The 15,119-nt window shown below is 44.0% G+C and overlaps 2 protein-coding genes across 6 annotated transcripts in view; one reads left to right on the top strand and one right to left on the bottom strand.

The window, feature by feature from the left end:
* Positions 1 to 6,264, top strand: part of CCDC113 (coiled-coil domain containing 113) — a 31,000-nt gene extending 24,736 nt beyond the window's left edge. For both annotated transcript variants that reach the window (XM_011938804.1, XM_011938805.1), the window contains 2 exons: positions 4,917 to 5,072; positions 6,118 to 6,264. In XM_011938804.1, coding sequence (XP_011794194.1) covers positions 4,917 to 5,072; positions 6,118 to 6,204 — 243 coding nt within the window. In that variant the 3' untranslated portion in view covers positions 6,205 to 6,264. The remainder of the gene's footprint in view (positions 1 to 4,916; positions 5,073 to 6,117) is intronic.
* Positions 6,265 to 6,424: 160 nt separating this feature from the next.
* Positions 6,425 to 15,119, bottom strand: part of PRSS54 (protease, serine, 54) — a 15,476-nt gene continuing 6,781 nt past the window's right edge. For all 4 annotated transcript variants that reach the window (XM_011938801.1, XM_011938802.1, XM_011938800.1 and 1 more), the window contains 3 exons: positions 12,639 to 12,897; positions 11,304 to 11,435; positions 6,425 to 7,179 (listed from right to left, as the gene is read on the bottom strand). In XM_011938801.1, coding sequence (XP_011794191.1) covers positions 6,652 to 7,179; positions 11,304 to 11,435; positions 12,639 to 12,897 — 919 coding nt within the window. In that variant the 3' untranslated portion in view covers positions 6,425 to 6,651. The remainder of the gene's footprint in view (positions 7,180 to 11,303; positions 11,436 to 12,638; positions 12,898 to 15,119) is intronic.

Raw genomic sequence — 15,119 nt, 5'->3', positions numbered from 1 at the left:
CCTGGTGCAGCCTTGGTCATGGATACAATTGCCCTGATGACCAGGGATAATTGTTACTTCTGCTGAGTTCTCTTTGACTCTGCATCTTCCTACTTACAGCTGGTCTACCTCTATTGGCATCACACTTGGCCATCAGCCTTCATTAGTTGTTAGCTAATTGCTCTATTGCTTTCAACAATACCCTGAGACATTAATTGTTTTACATTCTGATTCAATTAAAGTCAGGACCCTTTTCAGGGGCAAAGTGTTGCCAATCTTTGAGGCTCGCCCCAACTCTCAAAGGGCTCTTCTTAGTGGTCTCTTTCTCTGTTCTGTCAAATACATAGCTGGTTTATTATTTTACTTGCTGCTACTAACATTATGGAACTACCAGCCTCCTCTAAATTGCTTTCCTTAAAAAACTCCATTGTTTCCCACACAGTTCTTAGGCATGAGTTCCCCATCTCTGTTCCAAATAAAGCAAGTCCCCTTGGGCAACATTCCATGGCCCTCTGATTTACAGCCTGATTTGGTTTGGCTCTGTGTCCCCAGGCAAGTCTCATCTCAAATTGTAATTCCAATGTGTCAAAGGAGACACCTGGTGGAAGGTGATTGGATCATGGGGGCAGTTTACCTAATGCTGTTCTCATGATAGTGAGGGAGTTCTCACGAGATCTGATGGTTTTTAAAGTGGCAGTTTCCCCTGCATGTGCTCTCTCTGCTGCTACCTTGTGAAAATGTGCTTTACTTCCCCTTCACTTTCCATCTTGATTGTAAGTTTCCTGAGGCCTCCCTAGCCATGCAGAACTGTGAGTCAATCAAATCTTTTCTTTATAAAATTATCCAGTCTCAGGTAGTTTTTTTTTTTTTTTTTTTTTTCGGAGTCTCGCTCTGTCACCCAGGCTGGAGTGCAGTGGCCGGATCTCAGCTCACTGCAAGCTCCGCCTCCCGGGTTCACGCCATTCTCCTGCCTCAGCCTCCCGAGTAGCTGGGACTACAGGCGCCCGCCACCTCGCCCGGCTAGTTTTTTGTTTTTTTTTAGTAGAGACGGGGTTTCACCGTGTTAGCCAGGATGGTCTCAATCTCCCGACCTCGTGATCCGCCCATCTCGGCCTCCCAAAGTGCTGGGATTACAGGCTTGAGCCACCGCGCCCAGCCGATTCAGGTAGTTCTTTATAGCAGTGTGAAAACAGACAAATACACAGCCTCTCTCCCTGGGCAAAACTTCTGCATTGCTGCCCTGGAACTGGGGTGGGACAGTGGACAACTTTTCCCATAGTGACATTGCTGCTCTACAAGTGGGTTGCTGGGTGGGGATCATAATCTCTGGTCTTCTCAGCATGTCCCTCACAGCTGTAGTACTTATGTTTTAATGCCTTCCTTCTTGCTACTTCATAATATTTATCTTAGGTATTCTCAAATCACTATCTGGACAGGAGTATGCATTGATGGTTCTGCCCACATCTCTGGGTCTCTCCACAGTTGTTTGTTTATGCTAAACAGACAGGAGCTATTCACTGAACACCTGACAATTTATTATTGCATTCTGAAAACAAGTTAATAAAAATTAAATTATTGGCTTGTTTTATACTGTATTGAAACAGTGGAAGGTGCAAACCAATTACCTGGGGATCTTGTTAAATGCAGATTCTGAGTAGGTAGGTCTAGGGTAGCCTGGGAGTCTGCAGCTCCCAGGTGTTTCTAGTGCCACAGATTGTGCTTTGTGAAGCAAGGAATTAAAAGACAATACCATATTGGGAAGATTCAACATAATAAAAATATTAGTTCTCTTTAAGTTGATCTGTGAAATATGATATTCCAATTAAAATACCAAGGAAGGTTTTTTTGTTTGTTAAGAATCTAAATCAACTGACTCAAAAATTCCTTTTGGGGGGGCTAAAAAGAGTATCCCCAAATTCCAAATGAATAAATGAGAGGACTAGCCCTATCAGGTAATGAAATATGTTATAAAGTTACAATATTTAAAGCAAGCTTAGGAATAGGCTGGAAGATCAAAGAAAAATGTGTAAGGTCCTATAATGAACCCTGATACAGATCACATAAGTATGTAAATATATGATAAAACTTTGATGTTGATACCTTTATGATAAAAGTGGCATGGCATTAATCAATGAACAGCCAGATTATTGAATAAATGACATGGGGTAACTGGGGTAACTGGGCAACCATTAAGGAAAAAATTAAGTTGGAGCTATGACTTACACTGAAGTTAATTCAGGTATATCAAATATTTAAATGTAAGTAATAAAACCATTAAAATCCTAAAATAAATACTGGAAAAATTTTTAATCTTGGAATGAAGAGGCCTTTCAAAATATAAAACTTAGAAATTATGACATCAGTAAAGTGAGTTATATAAGAATGAAAGTTTTTGCATAGCAAAAATGATCATAAGCAAAGTCAAAAGGTAAATAACTGGAAAAATGTTGTATCTAAAATCGCAAGGAGCTAATAACTCCAAACAAATAACTTCTATAGATCAACAAGAAAAAACTAATAACTAATAGAAAAAATGGGCAAAAGTTTTCAAGAGTTTACTGAAAAGCTAAAAAACTGAAGCATGAAAAATGTTCTACCTCACTCATAATACAAAGAATACAAAATAAAGATATAATGGGATATTATTTTCCTTCTCTTAGATTGACAAAGATCAAAGAGTTGATAAAACTGTAGTGAGAGAATGAGGGAAAACTGGCAGTCTCAAACATTACTGCAGAAGTGTAATTGTCTTGATTATTATAAAGGGGAATTTAGCACTGTTTACCAAACATTAACGTGCACATATGCTTAAGGCAGGGTTTTTCACCCTAAACACATTATTACTGACATTTGGGGCTGGATAATTCTTCCTTGTGGCGGCAGGGCAGGGGGAGGTCTTGTGTATTGTAGGGTTTTTAGTAGCATCGCTGGCCTCTACCTACTAGATGCCAGCAGTACCCCTCTAATTCCCACAAAAATGTCTTTAGGCATTGCCAGATGTCCCCTGGGGGCAAAATTGCCTCTGGTTGAGAACCACTGCCCTAGAACAAGCAATTTCACTTTTAGTAGTTTATCCTACTGATTCACTTGCATAATGACAATATGATGTATACCCAGATGGTTAGTAATTGCAGCATTGTTTATTGTAATAGTAAGAGATTAAACAGTTAAGTGACTGTGGGAGAATTGTTAAATTATGGTACATCCATGTGGAAAATTATGTAGCTGTCAAAAAGAATGAGTAAATTCTTCATGTGCTGATACAGAAAGATCTTCAAGATTTATTGAGTGAAAACATCTGGATGAATAAAAGTGTATAGAGTATGCTACTATTTAGGTTAAAAAAAGGAAACATATTTGTATAAGCCTAGATTTCTGGAAGGATGCACAAAACCTAAAAACAGTGTATGCTTCTAGGCAGGAGACCCTCCTGATGGGGTGACAGGAGTGGGATGGGAGCTCGTCACAGGGTACCATTTGAACTGAATGTATAGCCTAAACAAAATAATTAGTAAAATAGAAGTTAAAAGGATAATGTTAATTTTTGGGGTGGGGGGGACAATTTCGCTCTATTGCTCAGGCTGGACTGCAGCGTCATGATCTCGGCTCACTGCAACCTCCGCCTCCTGGGTTCAAGCGATTCTCCTGCCTCAGCCTCCTAAGTAGCTGGGATTACAGGCCTAAGCCACCATGCCTAACTCAGTTTTGTATTTTTAGTGGAGACGGGGTTTCACCCTGTTGGCCAGGCTGGTCTCAAACTCCTGACCTCAAGTGATCCGCCCGCTTTAGCCTTCCAAAGTGCTGGGATTACAGGCGTCAGCCACTGTCCCCAGCTGATGTTAATTTTTTAAAAATGCATTTTATTAAAAGGGCTAATGAATTTTACAGTATGATAATTTTTAAAATAAATATTTAAAAGACAAGGATTACTCACAAAATTGAATTACCATAGGTTCTAGCCATTCCGCATGTGGGAATGTACCCAAAAGAATTGAGAAGGGAATTGAACAGAGTTTTGTACACCCGTGATGACAGCACCATTCTTCATAATAGCCAAGAAGTGGAAGCAACCCAAGTGTCTTATTGATGGATGAATGGATAAACAAAATAAATAAAATGTGGTATATCCATACAACGGAAAATCATTCCACCTTAGAATGCATACTTGACGCATACTACCGTGTGTAGGAAACTTAAGGACATTATGCTAAGTGAAATAAGCCAGTCACAAAAGGGCAAATACTGTATGATTCCACTTATATGAGGTACCCAGAGTAGTCAAATTCATAGAGACAGAAAGTGGAATGGTGGGGGCCCGGGGCTGGGAGACGAGGGAAGGAGGAGTGATTGTATAACGGGTACAGAATTTCAGTTGTAGAAGACAAAAAGAGTTCTGGAGATGGATGGTGGTGATGGTTGCACAAGAATGTGAATGTACTTAACGCCACAGAACTGTATAGTTAAAAATGGTTAAGATGATAAATTTTATGTTTTTTATATATATCTTATCATTTTAAAAGACATGGAAGTGAATTGAGTCTGATCAAAGTACACTTAAATACACAATTTTTCACACACAGAAAGACCCTAAGAAGTCAAAGTAAGTACAACATATTCCTTAATAAAGGAAAGGAAGAGGAAGGAGGGAAGGAAAGGAAAGGGGAAGAGAGACAAAGGAAAAGAAAGGAAAAGAAAAGGGAAAGGAATGAAAGAAACAAGACTATTTAGACTGCCCTAGGTGTTTCTGAACTGGCTTAAAATATGTTTTGCAAAAAAATCAGAGTTTTTGATTCCCTCCCCCTCCCCAATCTCTTTGAAAATGTAAACATTATTTTTGGAACTCTATTAGAACCATGGGGAGAGATGTCAGGGCCAGTGAGTTCTGAAAGCAAGAGCCTCTGGGGTTCCCTGGGTGTAACTGGTCCCTCCCAACCCAGGACCGGGCCAAAGCCGAGGCAGTGAACAAGAGGCTCCGGAAGCAGCTGGCTGAGTTCCAGGTGCCACAGGTGATGACTTACGTCCGGGAGAAGATCTTAAATGGGGACTTGGAGAAGAGCATCAAGATGTGGGAAAGGAAAGTGGAGATAGCAGAGGTGAGCCACGGGGAGCCCTGAGATGGGCAGTCTTTTATGTCTTCAATGTTTTCATTTAGGATTTTGTTCTTTGGGCTAAGAATACAGATGTTTGGATATATAATTTCTGGGAGAAACCTCAGCAGTTGCTTTAACTATTAAACCAAGATGAAGGATGATTTTTTTTTTTTTAAGTTCCCCCTTTTGCATTGTTAGGGGCAGGGTCTTTTCCATTTTCAGGGAGAAACTCTGTAGTAATAGTGTGTTTTTAGTTGCCTGTTTTCTTAATGAATTCTAGAAGTTTCTGAATCCCTCTGCACTGGTAATTTAGTGATTGTTACTTTATACATGGAGAAGTCAGTTTTTTTAAAAATGAGATACTGATAGATTTTTTAATATCACTCAGGACCTCATTCCATGCATGTACACAGTCGCAATGGGTCTTTCTGCTTTTGAACGAATCCCGCAGACTTTGAATATGGTAGTGTGACAGGAAGCACCCTTGCTCCTGTGAGCTGTGGGGGATAAATGGGCAATGGAAACCATATGCTGGCATCAGAAGAAAGACAAGCACCCAGACTGCCATGGCCAGGTTGCAAACTGAAGTCACGCAGGACATCATCAGAGTAGCTTAGAAAGACAGGTCACTTGGAAAACTGGGACCTTGGCATTTTCACATGTAGACCCTGGCTCCCATTTCCTGTGTTACTTTCTCCTGCCTCTCCTGTGGCCATTTTGCAGCAGAGAGTAAATTAGGATCCAAACTTGGGCCCCTCAGATCTGAAGCTGAGAAGTAGCAGAATTGTGGCAGGAGCATGCAACTTCTCACTTCACTGAGCAGAAGAAACATGCTCTATAGAAAAATCCTCTGGGTGGGTGCTGCCCCTTGGTGGCCCCCACACAGCAGCATGCATGGAGGACAAGCTGCCCCACACAGGGTTGCCTGCACCATCACGGGGCTGGATGAGGGCTGCATTCTGAGTAACCACAATCAGTTTTCCCCAAATGACCTTCTCCCCACTCTCCTTTATAGTTTTTTTTTCTTCTCTTTTCTTTTTTCTTTCAGATGTCCTTAAAAGGCTACCGTAAGGCTTGGAATAGAATGAAAATAACCAATGAGCAGTTGCAGGCAGATTACCTTGCTGGGAAGTAGCCAGAGGCAGGCCACGGCTTACAGAGCACAACATGACCTATTAAAGTAATCAGCTCCTTTCTAGTCACCGGCTCCTCTCACTGTTCCCTGTCTGCCTGGTGTTCCCACCCCCCCGAGCCAGGCTGAGCATCACCTCCTGGGCCACATCTGCCCATGGGGAGTGTTTTCACAGCCTGGCCCCTGGAACTGTTACCACTGAAAGAACCACAGGGCGCTCTAATGGTTTGACACTTGTTAGCCAGCATTTAGTTCACAAGCATAATGAAAGTGATCTTCCCACACCTGGGAGAGGGATAGAGGAGGGAGAGCCAGCCCAGTGTGTGCTGTGGGCTTATCCATGGCAGCCCTGGTGTGCAACTATTAAAACCAGACACCAAAACAGCATGGTGAATGCCTGGCACTCAGCATTCTGAGCTTACTCTTCAGTTTGGTGGCGTGGCTCCTAGACTAGATACTGCTGCAAAAGAAAACAAGCATGAAGGAAACCAAGATGATTTCTTCGTGCTGATGCAACCTTTTCTGACCTGCAGAAATCCTATCTTCCCCCACCTCCTCACCATAATAGTCATAGTATAAGGGTTGTACTGATGCCTCAGGAGACCGGCCTGATTCCTTTACACCCTTCTCCCTAACATCTAGATCATCTCTAGAGCTGTTTGCTAGTCGTGAATGCGTGATGGTCCTTCCTTGTCCCTGCAAGTATGATCCAACATGGCCCAGTCCAGAATCAGAATTCTGTGTCATGGCAGCATTTGGTCCATGGTGGGACAAAGAAATCAACTTTTCCCAGTGGTGGAGTGAGGACAGGGGAGGACCGGCCCTCTCAGCCTTGGATGTGATCCATTTGCTGTAGTCTTCCACCTTGGTGTACAGAAACAAGCCAGGGCACGTCTCACCACCGAAGTTCAGCACTCCTCTCAGCACCCACAGATTGAACTGCTGTAGCTGGCACATCATTGGGCTTCCTGGGTCCCCCTGTGACAAAAGACAGAAGGCTTCAAGTCTTAGAAAAACTAGTTTTTGTTGTAAATCTATCCTTGTGCAATATACTGTTTGTTCTAGAAATGTTTTACGCTGGTTCTCACTGGAAATGGGGCAAATTATAGGATACGATTTCAAATCTAGGCAGCCACCACCACAAATTCCAGGAAGATGACTTTTCCTTTTATTATGCAAATTAGCTGTGGACTTCTACTGATTGCCTATAGCTTCCTGGTTCATATTTCATTTTCTTGCCCCTTTCCAGTCCTTTGGCCAAACCTTCCCTCTCTTCTGGCTTCTCATTCCTGAAATGTTGGTGTTTGTTTCCGTTCTGTCCTGAAATGCTCACATTTTCCCTTCTCTCTGCCTTGCTTCAACCCTTAGTTTAAGCCACTTCCTGCCACCTGGCAGCTGCTCACCAGCCTGGCTGGCTGTACTCTTGGTCTTCCCCACTCCCAAGGGAGCAGTCCTCTGGGACTCGGGAATTCTGCCACATACACTTTACCTAAGGTGAGGGCGTAGAAGCTTGGCATCATTAGCTAGATATGGGACCCTGGCAAGTGACCAAATCCTCTCTGAGCCAAAATGGGAACACAGTTAATGCCTGTAACACGTGCTGAGCACAGCACAGTGCCTGGCACACAGCACGCACTCAATAGAATATTAGCTACCATCATCTTGATGTCTCTATAAAGGCCATCATTTTTCTGAAAAGTTGGGGAAAACGGGAAAAGCAACAAGGCAACTACTAGGTATCATTTACCTTACCTGCCCTGACCCAACACCCCTAAGTCTCCTCTCAAAGGAATTCCTGCGCCTCCTGTGGCCCATCTTTGTTCAAGAAGGGGGTGGTCATCCCCAGGCTAGCCAGCCACCTCTGACCTGTGTGGCCTGTCTGGCTGGAAGGCCCAGGCAATGACATGTTGCTCTCGCGGTTTGGACTGAGATACAGAATGGGGCTGCAATTAACAACAGGAAACAGTCTGAACAGACTCAACCACGAGCAGCAGAAAGGCAAAATAGCGGCCGCCTCAGCCCCTTGCTATCCAAGGCCTGGGTGTGTGGTCTGTCTTGGGTATTTCTCTCTCTCTCTCTCTCTCTCTCTTTCTTTCTTTCTTTCTCTGTCCCCAAGGCTGGAGTGCAGTGGTGCAATCTTGGCTCACTGCAACCTCCACCTCCGGGGTTCAAGCAGTTCTCCCACCTCAGCCTCTCAAGTAGCTCAGCTATGTGCCATCATGCCCAGCTAACTTTTTTTTTTTTTTGAGATGGAGTCTTGCTCTATCCCCCATGCTGGAGTGCAATGGCATGATCTCAGCTCACTGCAACCTCCTCCTCCTGGGTTCAAGCGATTCTCCTACCTCAGCCTCCCCAGTAGCTGGGATTACAGGTGCCTACCACCACGCCTGGCTAATTTTTATTTTTAGTAGAGATGGGGTTTCACCATGTTGACCAGGCTGGTCTCAAACTCCTGACCTCGTGATCCACCCGCCTTGGCCTCCCAAAGTGTTAGGATTACAGGCATGAGCCACCGTACCCAGCCTAATTTCTGTATTTTTAGTAGAGATGGGGTTTCATGATATTGGCCAGGCTGGTCTTGATCTTCTAACTTCGAGTGATCTGCCTGCCTCGGCCTCTTTTTTAAAGTGCTGGGATTAGGCATGAGCCACCATGCCCAGTGGGGTATTCTCTTTCAATAAATCTCCCCTTTTCCAAGGAAGCCACACCAGAACAGAGATAAAGACCAGTGGGAGAAGAAGGGAGCAACTCCGCAGGCAGGGCAGCAGGGAGGCCATGCTGCAAAGCTGCCGTGATTCCCTGGTGATCTCAGCAGGTCAAGGCCAGACACGTGAGGAGGGCCTTGAGGACTTCATTCTGTGCCTCTCTTTGGATGGAAGGGGGTGCTTTAGTGCAGAACTCTTGACTTTTCAATTGACTGGTGAACAGGCCCTTGTGTGCACCTCACTATGTCTGCCTAGGTCATGGGGGCTCCCTGGCTAAGAATGGCATGGTTCCCCCCTTCATCGGTCCCATTCACAGTCTAACTGTAGTGGTATAGCCAGAGCAAGAAAAAGAATGTGATTTAGGACGAATGATTGGATGAATGATTGGGAGATGTCCTCAGCTATGGTGTGGTTTTGCAGGTCACTGTTCCACCTGGGCAGGGCATATGCACTTTTTCTCTTCCCCATAATCCTGTCGGGGCTGCGACTTCTGAAGCACAAGAGGCAGAGGTGAACAGCTCCAGATGCCCCTCTGGAGCTACCGTACTTCATCTCCCTAGGGAGCGGCCACAGCCCAGAGTGGGGTCTTTCAATGTGTGATCTTTTCCCTTGACATTCAGCAAAAGCCCTAACAGTGGTAGAATAAAGGCTGGACGGGTGAGTGCAGAGTGATTCTGCTTTTGTTGGGTTTTGGGGAAACCCATAGGCAGATTCTGAACCTGGTGGTTGATTCTATCTGTGGGAATTGTGGCTTTGAAGACCTCTGGACATGAGAACATATTTCCAAGACAGAGGATTCTACGGGGACAGGTCACCATTAAGTGGTGTGCAAGCATAATTCTGTTAAAAAATGAAGGCCTGTTTAGAGGTGTGCCACAGTTAAAAACCAACCTGAACTTTGCAGTTAGATTTTAAAAGATGGTCACTTAGAGTAGAAATAGCTTAGAATATTCCATTGAGTCTAAGATACAGTTAGAAATCAACATCTTTGAAATTAGGGTGTGTCTTTTTTTTTTGAGACGGAGTCTCGCTCTGTCGCGAGAGCAAGAGTGGAGGCTGGAGTGCAGTGGCGCAATCTTGGCTCACTGCAAGCTCCGCCTCCAGGGTTCATGCCATTCTTCTGCCTCAGCCTCCCGAGTAGCTGGGACTACAGGCACCCACCACCATGCCCAGCTAATTTTTTGTATTTTTAGTAGAGACGGGGTTTCACCGTGTTAGGATGGTCTCGATCTCCTGACCCTGTGATCCGCCCGTCTCAGCCTCCCAAAGTGCTGGGATTACAGGCGTGAGCCACTGTGCCCAGCCAGGGTGTGTCTTTTAATCAGTTGACATCAGAGTTTAACTGACAGCATTTTTTTCTTTCTTAGGATTACATAAAATGGTGGTGCATTCTATAATTGGCAGCATCTTAGATCTGAGGAAGTATGATACTTGTTTGATGGAATGCTTGAGGGCAGAATTTTGTTAAAAAGCTCTATCTTTACTGTATTTTAACACGTTATCTAATTTAGGAAATTGTTAAGATCCCTCACCTGGCAGAGGACCCAGTACGAAGTAGGCACTCAATAGATGTTACACCAACTTTGGAAGGGCAAATGTATTTCTTAATGAGAGGCAGTCCATGCTTTTGCAATAAAATTACTTAGAAAAAATTATCTGTATATATGTATTTTTCCCCTTGCTCTAAAAATCCTGCCTTTCTGGATCCTATAGGGGAAAAAAAAAAATTCCCCATCAGGTGTCCTGAAGGTTATTTAAAGGAGAGTGAGTGATAAGCCTCTTAGAAAAGCAGTTCTAGAGTAGAGGAGATAAACTCTATCTGGATATCTGGTAGACCTAGGTCCTTGTCTTTCCTCTAACTTTTATTGACTGTGTGACCCTAGTAAGCCACACTTTCTCCAGATTTGGATATGAAGGGGCCTGAACCAGGTGTGTGTGACTTCCACACATTTTTTTTGAGGCAGTAGGACAGCCACATCTGTACAGCCCTCATCTGGCTGGAGGGCAGGGCTTCTCAGAGAAGAAAAAGCCAATAACTGATAGCATCAGAGGGAGTCTAGGTTCCCTAGAAGCTGAGTACAGCAGCCCCACACTGTAGACCTGCTCAAAGCATATCTGCCTGTGTGGTTTGGACTCAGATTTTCAAATTTTTAGCTAGTTAAAAAGCACCTGTGACTTAGACAAGCTTCATCACGTTACACTGAAAATCATGACTGGTTATTTCATTCAGCAGATTTTTATTGAGCACATACTGTCTGCCAAGTGCTGTTCACTCCAGAGACAGCCACTCATCCCAAGCTCTAGTCCCTGCCCTCACAGAGCTCCCCATCTAGGGTGGGGGTCCGAGGCTCCCTTGGATGTGACCAACACTTAGCTTCTATTCCATGAGGTTCTTACCAAGCAGGCAGTCTTGGTTTCCTCTTTCGTGTGGCTGCCACATTCTGTCTTCTGGAGTTTGTGTAGGGGACACATGTCAAGATCTTTCACGAAGATTTTCCTCAGGATACTCATCGTCATGTGATTTCCTGTCTGGACCATGCAACAGAGAGCCCAGGGATTATTAATGAGAAGGCAGTCCTCTATGTCAACACAACTCCCACTCACATAGCCAAATGAGAGTGAGAATTTTTTTTTTTTTTTTTTGAGTTAGAGTCTTATTCTGTCACGCAGCCTGGAGTACAGTGGTATGATCTTGGCTCACTGCAACCTCTGCCTTTTGGGTTCAAGCAATTCTCCTGCCTCAGCTTCTGGAGTAGCTGGGATTACAGGCATGCACCACAACGCCCAGCTAATTTTGGTATTTTTATAGAGATGAAGTGTCACTATGTTGGCCAGGCTGGTCTTGAACTCCTGACCTCAAGTGATCCACCTGCCTTGGCTTCCCTAAGTGCTGGGATTACAGGCATGAGCCACTGTGCCCTGCCAGAAATGTTCTTATAAATTCCTTTTTTTCATAGAAATAAGAACCTGTGACTGAGTTTTTACTGAAAACTACCTCCACTTTGAACTTGAACGTGCAAACAAGCAGAGAACACCCTTCCTCCTCTTCTAGAGAGCATCCATTTCCTTGTTTCTTTCTTTCCCCAAAATGAAAGAAAACAAGGATGGCTTAGGCAAGAGGACAATCAGCCCTAGTTTGGGGACTAACATCCCCTCATCCTCTGTACCCTTGTACTCATTCCAGGGTGTCCACTGCCTCTGTACTTCCAGTTTTGGTGTAGGGCTAGAGGGTAAAGGACCAATGTGACGTAAGAATGGTCACTGAATGGGCGCAGTAACTCATGCCTAATCCCAACACTCTGGAAGGCCGAGGTGGGAGACTTGCTTGAGCCCAGGAGTTTGAGACCAGCCTGGGCAATATAGCAAGACCCCATCTCCGCAAAAAATAAATTTAAAACAATTAACCAGGCATGGTGACATGTGCCTGTAGTCCCAGCTACTCGGGGCTGAGGCAGTAGGATCACATGAGCCCAGGAGTTCAAGGCTGCAGTGAGCCGTGATGGCACCGCTGCATGAAAAAGACCCTGCCTCAAAAAAAAAAAAAAAAAAAAAAGTGGCAACAGAAAGGGAAAGCCCTAGGAGTCTTGACTGATTAGGTAAGGGTTTCAGCCAAACTCTAGAACCTCAAGCAAACTCCATTATTAAATTAAGATAGACCCTAGATTGGATTATCCAGGTCACCCCCACTGCCAGCACACACACAGCCTCCTCTGGGAGGAGGAATGCCTTAACTGCAGATGTGGGGTTCCATCCTGACACCCAGCAGTTCTGCAAGACTGGTGGTGTATGCAACGTTCTGCCGAGGAAGCAGATGGACTGGACCAGGTTGCCAAAATGCATCGCTGTGTCTGTCTTCAGGAGGGCGATGTTGTTGCTCATGGAGTTGTTATCAAAGTCCTCATGGATGATGACGGTATTGACTGGATACTCTGTGTGAGCAATCTTGCTGGGATCCGTGTTACTTATACCCACTATAACGACAATGTCCTTCCTGGAGAGAGAGCAAGGGAATCTTGAGAGGCCAAGACAGCAAGGAAGCTTCACACTTCCCTGTTTTCCTATTTATGTTTTAACACTCCTATTCCATGTGTTAATTCTTCCTGACCCCGTTGGACTCAAGTTTCTAGGAAATCTTTTATGAACCCCTAGGCTTGTGCCCTCTTTTGCGAGCCTGCAGAATCCTGGAGATTCTTGAATCTTAACATCATTTGCCCCACCACTAAAGAAAATCTGTTAACATGTTATTGCTGATTAACATTTTTTCTGTGAATAGGTTTTTGTTTGTTTGTTTTTTACATATTGTAGTTTGCAAAAATAGTAATTGCAGTTCTACCAAAGATGTCATCTTGACTCCCGCTTTTAGTATTTGACATTTTAAAACAGGCATCTTTCCTTATTATATATTCTGTAAATACATTTTGGAGAAATTAAAGTTCTAATAACAATAGAATTGAGTTGGGTGTTTTCCCTTTCTCCTCTTGGGAATCACCCAAGAAACTATGAGAATGAGGAACAAATACAAACACCATAAAACCAAGAGACGCTAAAGAATTCAGATCTCAGAATCAAAGGAAGGGCTGATGAAAGGAAGGATGGCAGGAGTGCAAAAGTTATAGATGACACTGACTGCCACAGAGCTCAGGAAAAGCTTGTTGAGCATGTTCTCATCAAAGAAGCAAAAAGAAAAGAAACAAGACCATCACCAAAATGAAGTCCAAATCAAAAGCAGCATAAAGGAGAATAGGGCCCACAGAAAACACAATTAGGGGCATTGAGAAATGTGACCAAAATGAAAATTAACAAAGATTTTTAAAGGCTTGAGAGGAAAATGAAAGATAAGGCAGTCACAGGAGACCCAGCTGACCACAAAGAAAGTAACCAAAATGATGAAACAGGAAAGATATTTCAAGATATAATTTAAGAAAACTTTTCAGAACTAAGACTTGAATCTATAGTTTGGAGACAGCTAACCTACCTCCAGTAGTGTTGACTGTCCACTATATAGTTTGGAGTAGTTAATGCTGAGACATAGTTCTGGTCAGGTCTCAACAGGAAATAAATGTTCTACTCAAATAAGATAAATTGGGGTGAGTTTTAAAAAGGAATTTTTTACAAAGGTCTTGGCAGGATGCAGGGAAACCACAAGGACAGCTCTGGGCACTGCATGCTATAGGCAGCTTCTGCTGAGGTAACGACGCTGTGCTGACACCGTCTCTGGGCTCTAGGTGAGGGGAGGATGTGATCAGACAGAGCTGTGTAGAGTGGGTCACTTAGCTGGTAAAAGCAGCCAACCAGCAGCCAATATGCAGTAGCCCTCGGAGGAGTAAGGACCCTGACTTCACTCTCCCCACTCTCTCTGATCTCTTGCCTCTTATATGATTGTTGGCCAAACCCAGCTGGAATCCAGAAGGCAAAAAAGACCACTGGTATAACCCATACAAGTGAGCCTCCTGGGGCCTGGCAGGGTAGAAGAGTAGAGTGGATCTGAAGGACAGTGGGGGAAATCCAGGACAACTAGTAAAGTTGCTGGACTTGAGTGACAAAGACGGAATCCTTGGACATCCAGACTAACAAAGATGAGGTCATCTTAATTAAGTTTGGCTGTATTGTCTAACCAAAGTATTGGCATTACAGGTGTGAGTTATTGCGCCTGGCTGGTAGGCGATTTTAATTCACCTCTGACAGTCTAGGACAGATAAAGTAGACTTCCTTACCCAATTTTATGTATTGAATTATACACCAACCATGGAGAATGAACTTTTAAATTTACCTGTGAAAATATTCACATAGACCACCCATAGTAGACAGACAGGACAACCTCAACAAATCCTAAATAGATCACCACATGGTGTAATTCAATAATGTTAGAAAAGAAAACAAAAAACCCTAGCACCTGGACATTTTAAAACTCTGTCTTGGCCACACATGGTGGCTCACATCTATAATCCCAGCACTTTGGGATGCCAAGGCGGGTGGATCACCCGAGATCAGGAGTTCAAGACCAGCCTGGCCATCATGGCAAAACCTCATCTCTACTAAAAATACAAAAATAGCTGGGCATGGTGGCATGCGCCTGTAGTCCCAGCTACTTGGTAGGCTGAGGCAAGAGGATTGCTTGAATCCAGGAGACCGAGATTGCAGTGAGCTGAGATCGCACTGCTATACTGCAGCCTGGGTGACAGAGCAAGACTGTCTCCAAAAAAAAAAAAAAAA

The sequence above is a fragment of the Colobus angolensis genome, unplaced genomic scaffold (assembly GCF_000951035.1).
Source record: "Colobus angolensis palliatus isolate OR3802 unplaced genomic scaffold, Cang.pa_1.0 Scaffold178, whole genome shotgun sequence".
In the NCBI taxonomy this organism is placed as follows: Eukaryota; Metazoa; Chordata; class Mammalia; order Primates; family Cercopithecidae; genus Colobus; species Colobus angolensis.
This window is presented reverse-complemented; position numbering and strand designations above follow the sequence as displayed.